Source organism: Anopheles funestus, chromosome 3RL (assembly GCF_943734845.2).
Source record: "Anopheles funestus chromosome 3RL, idAnoFuneDA-416_04, whole genome shotgun sequence".
Taxonomy (NCBI): domain Eukaryota; kingdom Metazoa; phylum Arthropoda; class Insecta; order Diptera; family Culicidae; genus Anopheles; species Anopheles funestus.
In genome coordinates, this window is record NC_064599.1 from 7,046,047 (window position 1) to 7,058,512 (window position 12,466).

General features: G+C 43.8%; 4 protein-coding genes across 4 annotated transcripts; 1 reads left to right on the plus strand and 3 right to left on the minus strand.

Moving 5' to 3' along the window:
• Nucleotides 1-13: 13 nt before the first annotated feature.
• On the minus strand, nucleotides 14-1,329 carry LOC125771610 (thioredoxin-like protein 1). The gene is made up of 3 exons (XM_049442401.1): nucleotides 945-1,329; nucleotides 767-877; nucleotides 14-697 (listed from the first exon to the last, which is right to left on the minus strand). The coding sequence occupies exons 1-3, from the start codon at nucleotides 1,194-1,196 to the stop codon at nucleotides 200-202; spliced, it is 861 nt and encodes a 286-aa protein (XP_049298358.1). The 5' UTR covers nucleotides 1,197-1,329; the 3' UTR covers nucleotides 14-199.
• Nucleotides 1,330-1,382: 53 nt separating this feature from the next.
• On the plus strand, nucleotides 1,383-2,448 carry LOC125771611 (non-structural maintenance of chromosomes element 1 homolog). Its single transcript, XM_049442403.1, has 3 exons — nucleotides 1,383-1,684; nucleotides 1,749-2,236; nucleotides 2,309-2,448. The coding sequence occupies exons 1-3, from the start codon at nucleotides 1,579-1,581 to the stop codon at nucleotides 2,420-2,422; spliced, it is 708 nt and encodes a 235-aa protein (XP_049298360.1). The 5' UTR covers nucleotides 1,383-1,578; the 3' UTR covers nucleotides 2,423-2,448.
• On the minus strand, nucleotides 2,420-4,530 carry LOC125771609 (bifunctional coenzyme A synthase). The gene is made up of 2 exons (XM_049442400.1): nucleotides 3,490-4,530; nucleotides 2,420-3,413 (listed from the first exon to the last, which is right to left on the minus strand). Exons 1-2 carry the CDS (start codon nucleotides 4,210-4,212, stop codon nucleotides 2,571-2,573), a joined length of 1,566 nt encoding a protein of 521 aa, XP_049298357.1. The 5' UTR covers nucleotides 4,213-4,530; the 3' UTR covers nucleotides 2,420-2,570.
• Nucleotides 4,531-5,643: 1,113 nt separating this feature from the next.
• On the minus strand, nucleotides 5,644-9,681 carry LOC125771612 (pupal cuticle protein Edg-78E-like). The gene is made up of 2 exons (XM_049442404.1): nucleotides 9,548-9,681; nucleotides 5,644-6,636 (listed from the first exon to the last, which is right to left on the minus strand). The coding sequence occupies exons 1-2, from the start codon at nucleotides 9,557-9,559 to the stop codon at nucleotides 6,238-6,240; spliced, it is 411 nt and encodes a 136-aa protein (XP_049298361.1). The 5' UTR covers nucleotides 9,560-9,681; the 3' UTR covers nucleotides 5,644-6,237.
• Between the last annotated feature and the right edge of the window lie 2,785 nt (nucleotides 9,682-12,466).

Here is a 12,466-nt window from a genome sequence, read left to right on the forward strand (position 1 = left end):
ATCATCAAAAGAGTTATAAGTTTGTGTTATTTTTTTTTATTAAATGATAGTTCCGATTCATGAGAAAAGAATTGCAAACAGGTCAGTCGTCTTTGCATGTCGACGAACGATACCATCATAACACTCGTGTTCTGCGGGCAGGATTTGTTCTATATCCGAGACCGATCACACACCGCATTTGTTTCTGCGGTAAACTCGTTCAGTGGCTTTCGCCCTTCTTTCCGGCCACACGCTGAAAATCGTCCATCTTCGTCGTCGCTATCGGCTGTCCGATAAAGGCCAGATGGTCAATGATTGTCGTCTCGCCACCCGACTGGTTATCCTTCACGAACAGCTGAATGTTCTGTACGTTTTGGAACTTGACAAATCGCAGCTTGATGGGATTGCCAGTTTCTAAATCCTTCGGGTCAATTTCCAGATCCTGAACCGAAACGTACGAGTCGGCCATATCAAAGTCGAGTGTACGTGGTTGATTAATGAACAGCTTGATGTTCTTAGGCCCGTGTGTCGGAGGTGCTTTGATTTTCAGCGAGTGCAACTTTATCACCTGGTTGAAGGTAATCGATATGATGAGCTGCTCGTCACAGTCGGACGCTAAATGGCCCCCAGTCGCGGTAAGCGCGTTCGTCCAAGGATGATCATCCGCTTCGTTCAAGCACTCGCACTGGTTCTTCTGGATAAAGGTGTTTAGATCCAGCTGCAAGACAAAAGGAATACATTGGTAAAATGGGATCACTTTTAATAAGCGCCGAACAGTGTAACTAACCATTCCCTGACCGTAGTCCTCTCCGGATTCATCTGCACTAGCCGCATAATGTTTCTGTATTTTTGCCTCGAGCCCATTTATATCTGCTCCCTGTAGTCGATCAATTTTGGTCTGCAATGATGAAAACATTTGTGCGTTAGTTAATTTGCTCGATGGTCAGCCGCTCGTAATGCATTACCCTGGCACGGTAGAAGATGAATGTTGGCATCGCGGAAACTCCCTGAGTCGCTGCCGTATCGGCACATTTGTCTACGTCTACCTTAAGGAACACGGCTTTCGGATACTTGCCCGGCAACTGCTCAAACAACGGGGCAATATTGCGGCACGGGCCGCACCAGGTCGCTGTGAAATCAACAACCACAAGCTTACCACCAGCGGCCGACAGTTCCGCCTGGAAATGTCCCTCGTCGTTAATGGACTTTACCGCCATGCTGTGGCAACTGCACGGGTAGTCTCGAAATCAGTCGAAACAAACTTAAGTGGAGAAGATGTCCACCAAATACCTAACGGAATTGTTTAACGCCCGGTGAAGTTCTTTTTTCAGCAACAAAGCGCGACGACGATGACGATGATTTTTTGATATTTTGCTGCTGTTGCTTTGACAGTTTCCGTGCGGTTCCGACTGACAGTTGTTGTTGACATTTGGTAATGCTGTCAGTGGCCTCCGATGCTGTGAGTCGTTTGTTGTTGTCTGTGCAGTTTCAAAAGAGCGGCAAAATAGTGTAGCGGTGTTTTGGAGTGAAGTGAAAAAGGGCCAGATCGTTTATTGATATCGATTAGATTCAAGGCATATGAACTTTTAAACCTCAGCTATGGAATATACTAATGTTCACCGGGCATTCCTGCAAGCATGCTCGAACCATGGGACAGTTAGCAAGCAGAATGCACTCGACATACTCATTGGCATCTATGCCCGCTGTAAGTACTGGTACACATGTTGGATCATCATTTTGAATGTTTCTAATGAAGATATGTTTTATAGACGGCGATAACGACACTATTCCAAAGGATGACGATGTCATCGATGTTGTGGCCAAAATAAATGAACGTATCTACCAATTTGATCAGAAGATTGCCTACACGCACTTCGAACCACTCGACAATGACTTTTACGTGTTTGTGAATACGCAAGAGTCACCGATCGATCTGCATCAGAATGTATACAACCCGCAGGAGCTCCATTTCTTCCGGGTGTTGCTGCGCGAACTTACGTTGAGCGAGGACCATACGCTAACCATGATTAACTGTCTCAATCTTACCAACGACACGGTGGGAGAAACCGTAAAGCCCCTTCCAAAGACACGGGCAGAACAATTGCTAAATGAGTGGGAGGAATTGGGATACTTCGCAGTGCTGGATGAAAAGTTTCATTTTGGACCGAAGTCGGTTGTAGAATTTGAAAAATATCTCAGCAAAAACTACGCCGATATTATAACGCGCTGTTGCCTTTGCAACGTTACTATATTCTATGTAAGTTGTGTGAGCATGTACAGTTTTTCCTTGTAGATTGCTGTAACAAATATCGTTCTCTTCCTTTTACAGGGTGTCCGTTGTGCTTCCTGTCCGCAGATTCTGCACAAAGATTGTTTGAAAAAGTATCTCCGCAGACTTACGAATTGTCCGGCTTGTAAGGAATTGTGGAGCGTTCCAGTATAGTGGAATTCACTGAAATTGCATTTATTTTCAACCTATCTTTAACCCCCATGTACAAGTAAAACATAATTATTACCGATATCCCATAAAGTTTAAAGCGCTAATGTGTTCTGTCGGTTTATAACTTACATCAATATCATTTCGTGCGCATTCAAAGCTTCAGTTTCAATTCCTGTTGCACAATGGTCCACGCTTTCTCCGCTTGTTGTTGCGAATACTCGTAACTCCACAAGGTACAGAAAACAATGTCCGAATGTTGCACCATCTCTTCATTAGTTGTTGGCTGCATGTCTACGCGTCGTATTGCATCCTGTTCCTCGAGCTGATTCCGTTCCATCAACCTTCGAATGGCTTCCTCTCGTGGAACGATGCATGACCATACCTCATGGCAGTTATTCTGCCATCCGGCACGAAGCATTACTGCTGCTTCCATCACAATCACGTCCTTGCCATGCTGCTCGTGAAGTGTACGGATTTGCTCGTTCGCTCTCTTAGCAATCGCCTTCCACATAATCTCATTCAATTGGTCCAATTTGCTCTGATCGGCAAACACAATTGCACCAAGCGCTTTGCGATTGATTGTACCATCCGGATGAACAATCTCTTGTCCAAATGTGGTCACCACCTGTTGATAGCATTCTTCGCCCGGTTCGTAAAGCTGATGGCCAATCTTATCACAGTCTATGATGCCTGCACCAAAGTCCTGGAATCGTTCAAGCATTTTGCTTTTCCCAGCAGCGATTCCGCCAATCATACCGATGATGTAAGGTTTCGCAGGGATGTGGGCCGGTGCAGGCTTTCGTGGTCGTAATCGCGTTCCAAGCAGGTCCATCCGCTGGTTGCTGGAACTGATTTTGTCCTCTTTGTCTTCGATCGTACTTTCGTCGTCAAGCAGCTCGATCGTGTACACTTCCAGCTGATTTAATGCGTTGCTTTTGCGTAGTTCGTTCACTTTTGCGCCACCTCGAGCCGTTTCGGTGCTAACCACAATAAGCTGTAAGAAATGAATTTCGCTTAATATGATGTTGATAGCTTCGTTTAGAGGAATATTATATCCCATTATAACTTACATCCATATTTGGATCGGTTGCGGTAGGACCAAAAGGATCCAGTATGGGAACAACTTCATAGCTTAGGAATGGATCAATGTCTTCCAAAAACTCTGTTACGTGCTTTATCCTTTGTGTTGCTGGCATTATGAGTTCATGCAGCTTTTTGCTCTTTATCATAGCACCGTCTGTAACTCCCACGACGACTCGTTCCGTCGCGAGCAGAACCGCTTGCGTGAGCAGCACCTTATGACCGGCGTGAATCCGATCAAACGTACCGCCCAACACCACATTGCGATACGTTTTCAAAGAGTTATCAAGGTCAGCTGGAAGTTTAAAGTCATCCAAACCAAGCGTATCCAGTTCCACCACCTTTACGCCAGGATACCGCTCGACGAGACGTTTTTCACAACTGGCACTAGAAGAACTTAGCGCATAATCGTAGAACAGATAATCTACCGTTGCAGGTCGTGTACGGTTTGCAAACGATTCAAAACTAGCACCAGTAGATCGCAGCGATCCGGTCACAATGCGAAGATCCACTTCGGAACCAAGCCAGGTGACGGACGATTGGTACACGCTAGCCACGAATCGACCAAGCGCCAGGGGACAACTTACGTTGGCGGCCACTTGCGGATGAAACTGTAGGTAAAGTGTGTTCAACGCGTAAGGCCGTGTAGCGGATAGAGTTTTGGCTATGTTGGCCAAATGAACAGCCGTCAGCAGACCGGTTCTGGAGGGCATTTTAACCCGTTCGCTATGTTGAACGTATTCCGATGTCAAGAGAAGTGTTTCCTTATCAATTTTCTCAAAGATAACAATAATTTGCCAAAAATCGGTGAATTTGCTACTTTGTTGTGGTTGATGATGATGACAGCTGTAGTACTAGAACGAGGCTACCGGCTCTGATCGCGTGGAAGACATTTGGTGCGGCGCTCAAATTTTGAAATTTGGTTTGGTAGTTCAGTTGTTTATTTTGTTCACAATGAATAAATCACATTTTGATACTTAATCAGCTAGTCTAGGAAATGTGTATGAATTTTTAACTAACTCTTCTTCTTTTAGCAGAAAGTTTTCCACGCGTCTTGGTAGGTATATTGCTCTACAGGGCAATAATTATTGCTTAATGGTCAGCCTAGTATTAAATCCATACTTTCTTAGCTCTCCCTCGGAGTCGGATCATGTCCAGACTTCAATGACGATGACTAATGCATCATGTGAAGCTTTTCTTTAAAGCTCTCACCCACAAAATCCTCTAAACATTTCTTTTACCGTCGATTAATTGTACAGCTACGGATTGTTGCTGGAAATATTATCGTCTGTTCGCCAGACACCGTCTGGTTATGTCATCACGATACTATCTTTCGTGTAGGTACTGTGATTACTTTACCTTCTGAGTTTCCCTTTCATTTGATCGTCTGCCTTGATCTGTAGGTTTGATCTTTGCTCTGCTCCATGTTTTCTTTTCCTCTCATGTTTTTGAAAGCACTAATCAACCGATCGCCAACGTTGGCCGTCACGCTGGTAACATGCAAAATTCTCTCACTTTGATGACCGAGAGCTACCTTCACTTCACCAACCCCCATTTCCCTTGCTTTTTATGATGCGAACTTTTCCCTCCCCCCTTTTTCTTTCATCCCTTCTGGTAGGTTCCGTCATTCTTTTGCAACGATACTGTCGGCAAAATCCCGCAAAGACAGAGTTTGATCATTGCGCTCACGTCTTGTGGCTGGATGGTAAGATTATATTTCTCACTGGTTTGTTCCTCCTTCAATTGGGTGGGTTTTCTATGCTAGGCATTGCTGCTGGATGCGTTTAACGCATCGCTTTCATGGTTTTGCAGGAGATGCCGCTTCTACTGTGCAGACGCCAAACAGACGACCTTTAACCTTAGGCGGGGTGTGTTGGGCAACACACAATGATCACGATCAGCAGATCTGTGGCATTTACAGAGGGCAGTACGTTCAGTGGCGCACTACATTATGGACACATTGAATTTACTTTTTTCTCTCATGAAGTAGAAGGATTTAAAAAAATTACCTCAAAAATTTGTGTTATAAAATGTTATCAAGAATAGAAAATGAAATCCAAACGGAAGAGAAACATAAAAAAGAAACAAAAATTTGGAAAAAAAACATACGTAAAGCAAACAAAAAGTAACAAAACACAGTAGAATGGATTGTTTTTTTACAGACGTTTGTAAATGAACTAGTCAAAATTATGTACAAAAGTATTACAGCTTCGCAGTAAATAGTGTGGTGTAAAAGAATTAAAAAAGGGATGCCATGCGTCTTTCTCCCTATACGTCTGATGGTTCGTTTGTGGCTTTGCCTTCCTTTTCGATGTTTTGTGCCTTTCCCTTTCGTTGCTGCTTGAGTGTTTAGTGTTTATGTGTGTTTTGTTATGCTCCTTCTAACCTCGTTTTCGCTTTCCCTAGCAACGTTTATCGTAGCAAATGCTTTTGGAGCAGGATGCTGATCTGCCGCTTGGTTGTGTGCTTTTGTTTTTTAGTGTTGTTGCATGAGTATGTGCACAGGTCACAGCGAAAACGCCTTCACAAAATCTCGTTCTATTGCTAATCCGCACGCGTTAGTGTGTTCCCTAGCACACTCTTTCTCTCTCTCTCTCTCTCTCTCGCGATCTACTACTGTCTACTTGTTATCCTTCTGCCTCTCCCCTATCTATCTCTCTGGTTCTTAATGACTGATGAAGAATAGTGACAAACCGTCAACTTCGTGGCTCTGTCTCTTCTGAGCTTTTTTCCCCATCTTACTTGAGGGCCTGCAGTCTGGCGATTTCAGCCTCCAAAGCCTGAATGTTAAAGTTCGGATCATCCTTGGGTGGGTTGGCACGAATGAACTCAAGCGTCTTCAGGACATGGGCCGGCACAGGACCTTCACGGGGCAGATGATCACCACGCGGCTGGAATCCGTTCTCATCGGCAACGTACGTCAGCTGGATGGGTGTGCCGTCACGGTCCGTCCACGAGGCGGAACCCTGCGCCGACTGGCCACCGACTCCTTCCTCCTGGGCACGGATACCATTGCTCGTTTCGTAGTTCCAGGCGTACGAACCGTCCGGGTTGACAGAGCTGTCGGAGCTCAGAATCTGTGCATCGGCGTCCGGGTTCTGGGCAACAGCGACGGCGGCCAGAGCTGCAATAACGAACTGCAAGCGAACGAAGAACACGACACATGTTATGAATGACACATTGGCAAAGGATGTACAGCACACCCATTAATTATAATCGTGCGTAGCGTTGCCTTAACCCGCTTTTCGATGCATTGTACACACGCTCGGAGGGATCGGTTTTTGGATGACGGCTCAGCACGAGTGGTGTTGGTGCTTGATAGCACACCTTCATTGACAACATTAAAGTGGCAATCCCTAAACAAACAGAACACACCCTATCCTTCAAGAGCTCGATTTCACTGACAGACAAAACCTGCAAGCAAAACGGTTATCGTGCCCGAGTCATCCGAACGAGGATCATCCTTCCTGTTTCTCGGCGATAAAGTTCCAAGGACGTCACGATGGACGTGACATCTTCCACCGCTAATCAAACGATCTATCGGTTAAGTGAACATTTTTCCACACGCTCCGAGATGATAAATCATCCCACAATTCAACAGAGTGGACGTCGTTAGATAAATCTCTGTTTCAGCAGATTCTCCTCTAACTGCAGCCACGCTGGCATGCATAATTGCGGTATGATCAGCATCATACATAACACGGTGGCCATCGGCTTGATAGCAGATAATTGAAGTCGATTACTAACTCACCACCGCATGCTAAAACGATCGGGCGGATGTGCGGATCACCATTAGTGTCGACATTTCATTGACAACTGCTTATCATCGAATCGGCGATGCGCTGTTGTTTTTGTGCGATGAAACAGGTGCGTTTATGAGGCCTCGCGGTGAGTCAAACCATAATCTATCTTAGTATTTTTGCGTACCTACTTTGCAAGACCTCCGACGGTGTCCGATTTACCTGATCGTTGTATATTTTTCAATGCTTTTGAGGTTCGTGTAGTTTGTCAAAAGTCTAATGGAGGAATGGAGAATTCATTGCGGTTCAAATTTAAGAGCTGAACAGTATAAAAATAGTATCCCCTCAGCATGAAGATCACGGAGTTTAAGGTCTTCTAAAACAAGCGAGGTTAATTTAAGAAACGGATGGCAATCAAAACCGAACATCGTAAAAAAAACACACACAAAAATAAACTGACCGATCATAGCTTTACTGTGACGTAAGATCTTGAGATGTACGATAGAATGGCTTGTTCATTCATTCAACGTGAAAAAAGCAAACGAATTGGTGTGCTGGTGCAGAGTTGCATTTCGGCAATATAGCGTGGTCAACTGCTGGCTAAAAGCCACCGTACACCATGGGAAGATTTGTGGCACAGTTTCTAGACGCTAACAAATGGAAAAGGGAAACCCCTATCTAAAGCTCTTCTAAACGCACCGAAACTTCTGGTTTTGTCTCTCATCATCGCAATTGTCTGGGAAACGTTCCCTTCCTATTCGTTTTCATTTTTTTTAATCGCGATTTTTCGACCACTTGAATATTTCTTTTGTAATCCCCACCCTCCTGTCCTCATGCTCCCTTTCCATTCCACCAAACCCCGACCAACCCACTCGAGAGAAAGAGCATGCAATTGCACTACTTTTTCTCCCACGCTGTTTCGGTGTTTTCTGACGCTGTCACTTAATTGAGCGGCTGAGGGTGCACACGCTAATGCACGTTTTGTTTGCTTTTATGTAAGCAACAGAAACAGGGAAACCTAAGTAATCGTTTTGCTTCCGTCCCAGGTGGCGCAAAGTACGCGGGGCGTTCGGTTTCATCATTGCACAAGAGATAATGTGGCGTCTGGTTCAAGGTGATGACTTACGGCGTGATATTGCGCCGAAGTGCACATAGTACAATGTTGCACGTCTGCCACCACGCCCGGTTTGTTTACGGTGTGGCACACGCGAGATGTAAGTAAAAGAGCGAAAGATTCATTCACTGTTCTGCTTAGTAATTGAGGATGATATGAAGCATTATACCGGGACACTATCGTGCTGCATATGATCGCGATAGTTATTCAAATTCTTTGATTATGCTATTATGGTAAGCTATCTTGATTGCATATTGTTTAAGATTGTTTGTAGCTTCTAGACATGCTTGTTTAATTCTTCATAAATACAAATGTTTAAGCGAAAGTAACATTTAAACGCAAAACTTTTCAGTAAACACCTGAATAAAGAATAAGAGATTGCCAAAGGAAGGAAGTTGGCGCTAGCTTTCGATCAGAAAATGACTATACATCAACCTTACTATATGACCTGGGACATTTTCGCACATATCCAAGATGAAATGTTGATTATCTTTTTGAAAATATTGAATAATTTAACAATAATGATCCTGTAGGAGTATCTGTTTAATTTGAAATATCTTTAATTTTCAGAAAAACGGATCTCAGAAATTTGGTCAAAAATCTTTACATAAATGTGTTATACAACAATGGAATTCTGTAACTGATTTCAATTTTTAGTTTAAAACCTTTCAAACACGAATTAATTTTAGAAACTTTCATAAGTCTTCTTAAAGCATATACTCACTCGTTGGATAGCAAACAGTGCGTTAAGTTAAGTAAAAAAATTGTATTAACAATGCTCATAAACATATAACTTCAATAAATAAAGATTATTGATCAATAACTTTTTCTTGTAATTACCCAACAATTTGCTTCGATGTTACTTTTAATGGTTTTGATTAGAATCAATATACTAATCAATACCTTATCGATAAAAAGGATGTTGTAACGAACCCATCTTCACCGGCAGCACTTATTACAGAACCGAAAGCTTCCACTGTTTAACACCAATGAACGAAACACTCATTATCTATTGTAACATGCATTTTAAAAATTCACACAAAAGTCTTAATGTCCGATTCACTGCAGATTCACCAAAAACCAATAGATTCCCTGCTCGTTTTTATGTTTTATTTTCTGGGTGCCGGCTAACTCCAAAACCCAATTCTCATTAGCGTACCCCATTTAATTACGGGGATTGTAACGGAAACTCACCACTCGGAACATGTTGCTTATTGTTTTATGTGTCTGTATAAACTGCACGATAAGCTGATCAACTTTTGGGTTTGTTTTTAACAACCACCGTGGGCAGAGAGAACGTCTGTGACTGATCGTCAGGTTGAAATTTGCCGCGTTTTTATATGCCCGCATTGAAGAAAGCCGTGGCAAAAGAACCCACCGGCTACGGGGCGGTAAGAATGAGCGGGATGGAGCAAAAGATGTGTGTTAGTACGTGCACGATCGGTAAGAAGCGCAAAAACAACAGCAACAGCAACAAAAAAACGGTACCGACTACTGCCAACGGGCAGCTACTGCCGAACGAAACCCCGCTTGGAGGGAGAAGGAACCAAACCTTACCACACCGATAGGGGTTTGTTGGCTATGGTTGCTGTTTTGAAGGAGATGGCAAGGTAATGGCAAGGAAGAAGAGTGCACTGTTGGAGTGTAGTGCATGGGAAGGGAGCGAAGGTTGTGTCTCATCGTCGTCGTCGTGATCGTTGGTCGCTGGATACGGATATGGGAGGGGAACAGAACGTGGCAAACCGAGGAGAGGGAAGACGACCACAAACGACACGGGGGCCCAAGTCGTCATCCTCGTCATGACATCCCGATAGGAAGGGACAGAATATGTGCAGGGATTTAAGAAGAGAAGGAGGATTGTACTCTCTTAACCGGCCCGCAACTCATGTGTCGCTGTGCGTGTTGTGGGCAGCAGGAGACAGACAGTAACGATCGCAAATTGAATCCGCCACCGAAACGTGGTCGAATGCAAAAGATGCGAAACCCTTCGAAAAAGGGTGGCCGCTTGGATGGATGTCTTCTTGGTGGTAAGGTAACAAACGAAAACGAAAAACAACAACAAATCTACCCACCGGGGCCAAAGATTGGACGGATCGGCAACGGTAGTGGGATAAAAATGTATATGTTGTAAATAAATGGTGTACACGCGAAGCAATCCAAGCACCTAGCTGCGTCTAGCATTAGCCATTGAAGCGTCCGTTAGGGTGGGTTGAGTGGAGTGTGGTGTGGAAAAAAGTGCATCCCAACAGGTAGGGTGGCTAAAGCGTACAAAGGAAGGACAGAAGAGAGTGCACATAAGCGTAAATGTTTGGGGCTGCGGCTCCCGGTCGGGGCACACATTTAGTTACAGGCGTTAACATCTCGACCTTTTTGGCACGGTTCAGTTGTTTCATTAAGCAAGGATGTTGGACGGCACAAGAGGTGGCAAAGAGGATGCTGGTGCAGATCATGATGACGATCATGATGTGGAAGCTGCGCAATCATGCCCCTCACGGTAAGAGCGAATGGGAAAGAGTATGAAGACGATTAGATTTCCCACTCTAGTTTAAGAGGCCAGTAATACGGGGGATTTTTTTTTCTAAACATTTGTTACACTCTTTGTTAGTTTGAATTCATTTCAAAATCACTCTAGTGGAAGTATTAATCTTATTAGAGTGGTGGAGGTCTGATTCTTCTTTAGTAGGGAAAATTGGGGAATTTTAATGATTTGACCGACCGGTGGTTAAATCGGTGCAAGAAGTATGATCAATTGTACTCATTCATTTGTGAACACATACACATACACGTACACTTACACAATACAACAGTAAACGATGAATGTAAACGATATAATGTTGGTAGTCAAGGTACAAACGAAGAGGTTCGTCGCTTGTTTTGCGGTACTCGCTCATTGATGTCTTTTGTATGAAACACCCACGTTTGAGTGTGTATTTTGTTTTGCTTGGAAAAAATAGATTATATTTTTTTTATTCATAAAGAACGGCCTGGCCGTATTGCTGAAAAAATAGATTATATTTATGGAAAAAACACAACAAAGAAGAAGTTCGCATTGTTCAAAATATTCCCAAATACGATTTTGGTGTGGATTTCATGTTTTTTTACGTTTTGTGTCACACCTGGTGTGGTTGCATGTTTTGTGTAAGTATTTCGTTTGCGTGGAGAAGCAACTCTAGCGGCCTCTAGTTACCCGCAATGCAACGAGACCATTTACAAATCGGTCATGTTGACCCGCAGCATCCAACGATCAGCTGCACCGAGGCATGCACCCGAGTGAGTTGACCTAAAAATATACCCATCGTTCAATAAAAGGAGGAGCTGCAGTAGCGAGACAGGGCACAGTGAAAGCGAGTGTAGAGAGCTGAAATTATGGCACGGCATCTGTCTTAACGATGTCCTGGGGCAGATTTCGTCCTCGAAAAATCTCTACAAACTACGCTTCGGTGCCGAGCGTACAGCAGCACGGACTCATCTTCGCTAGGCCTTGAGATTTTTGGGTTTGTTTTATATTTTCGGGTCATCCCGCAAGCTCGCATGAGTGTTGAAAGAGGAATGAAACTGTAAGAGAGAAATAGCGATAGAGAGATAGAGAGAAAGAAAGAAAAGGAGAGGGTAATGCAGTATATTTTTGGCAAAAGGACGCATCCAAATGTCAAAGCACTTCTTCGGCAAGGTTTACGTTGGGGCGTTCCGTTTCATCCGGAGGTCAGCTCTGTTCGCGCATGAAATTAATCGATAGGTGTGTGTGTGTTTTTTTTTGTTTCTGCATACCTGTACATGTGTCCCACCTTACATGAGCATCGATTTTGCGATACTTAATCATCGAATGTGGAATTTATGATTGGAAAAACTCTCACCCCAAGCAGCTCTCGTACAAACGTTTAGAGAGATGACGGTGTAATGTCACATAAATCTTCGTATCACTACCTTAACTGCATTATTAATGCGGGAAAAACATGTGCGGGTCATATGTAACAATGACCGAAACAAGCGTATTTTGGTTTTTCTTATATGGACTCGATACTGGTACAGGCGGTTCAACGAAACGGAAGCACAAACGGAGGACTTAACTGGACCATGGACTGGACGATCGTTCCGTCGTAACAATAAATCAAG

Coding starts and splice junctions, on each gene's coding strand:
- LOC125771610 (XM_049442401.1), bottom strand. CDS start 1,196: ATGGCGGTAAAGTCCATTAACGACGAGGGACATTTCCAGGCGGAACTG. Junction 878..944: donor TCATCTTCTACCGTGCCAGG/GTAATGCATTAC, acceptor TCATCATTGCAG/ACCAAAATTGATCGACTACA. Junction 698..766: donor AGGACTACGGTCAGGGAATG/GTTAGTTACACT, acceptor TTTGTCTTGCAG/CTGGATCTAAACACCTTTAT.
- LOC125771611 (XM_049442403.1), top strand. CDS start 1,579: ATGGAATATACTAATGTTCACCGGGCATTCCTGCAAGCATGCTCGAAC. Junction 1,685..1,748: donor CATTGGCATCTATGCCCGCT/GTAAGTACTGGT, acceptor TATGTTTTATAG/ACGGCGATAACGACACTATT. Junction 2,237..2,308: donor GCAACGTTACTATATTCTAT/GTAAGTTGTGTG, acceptor TTCCTTTTACAG/GGTGTCCGTTGTGCTTCCTG.
- LOC125771609 (XM_049442400.1), bottom strand. CDS start 4,212: ATGCCCTCCAGAACCGGTCTGCTGACGGCTGTTCATTTGGCCAACATA. Junction 3,414..3,489: donor CAACCGATCCAAATATGGAT/GTAAGTTATAAT, acceptor CATTTCTTACAG/CTTATTGTGGTTAGCACCGA.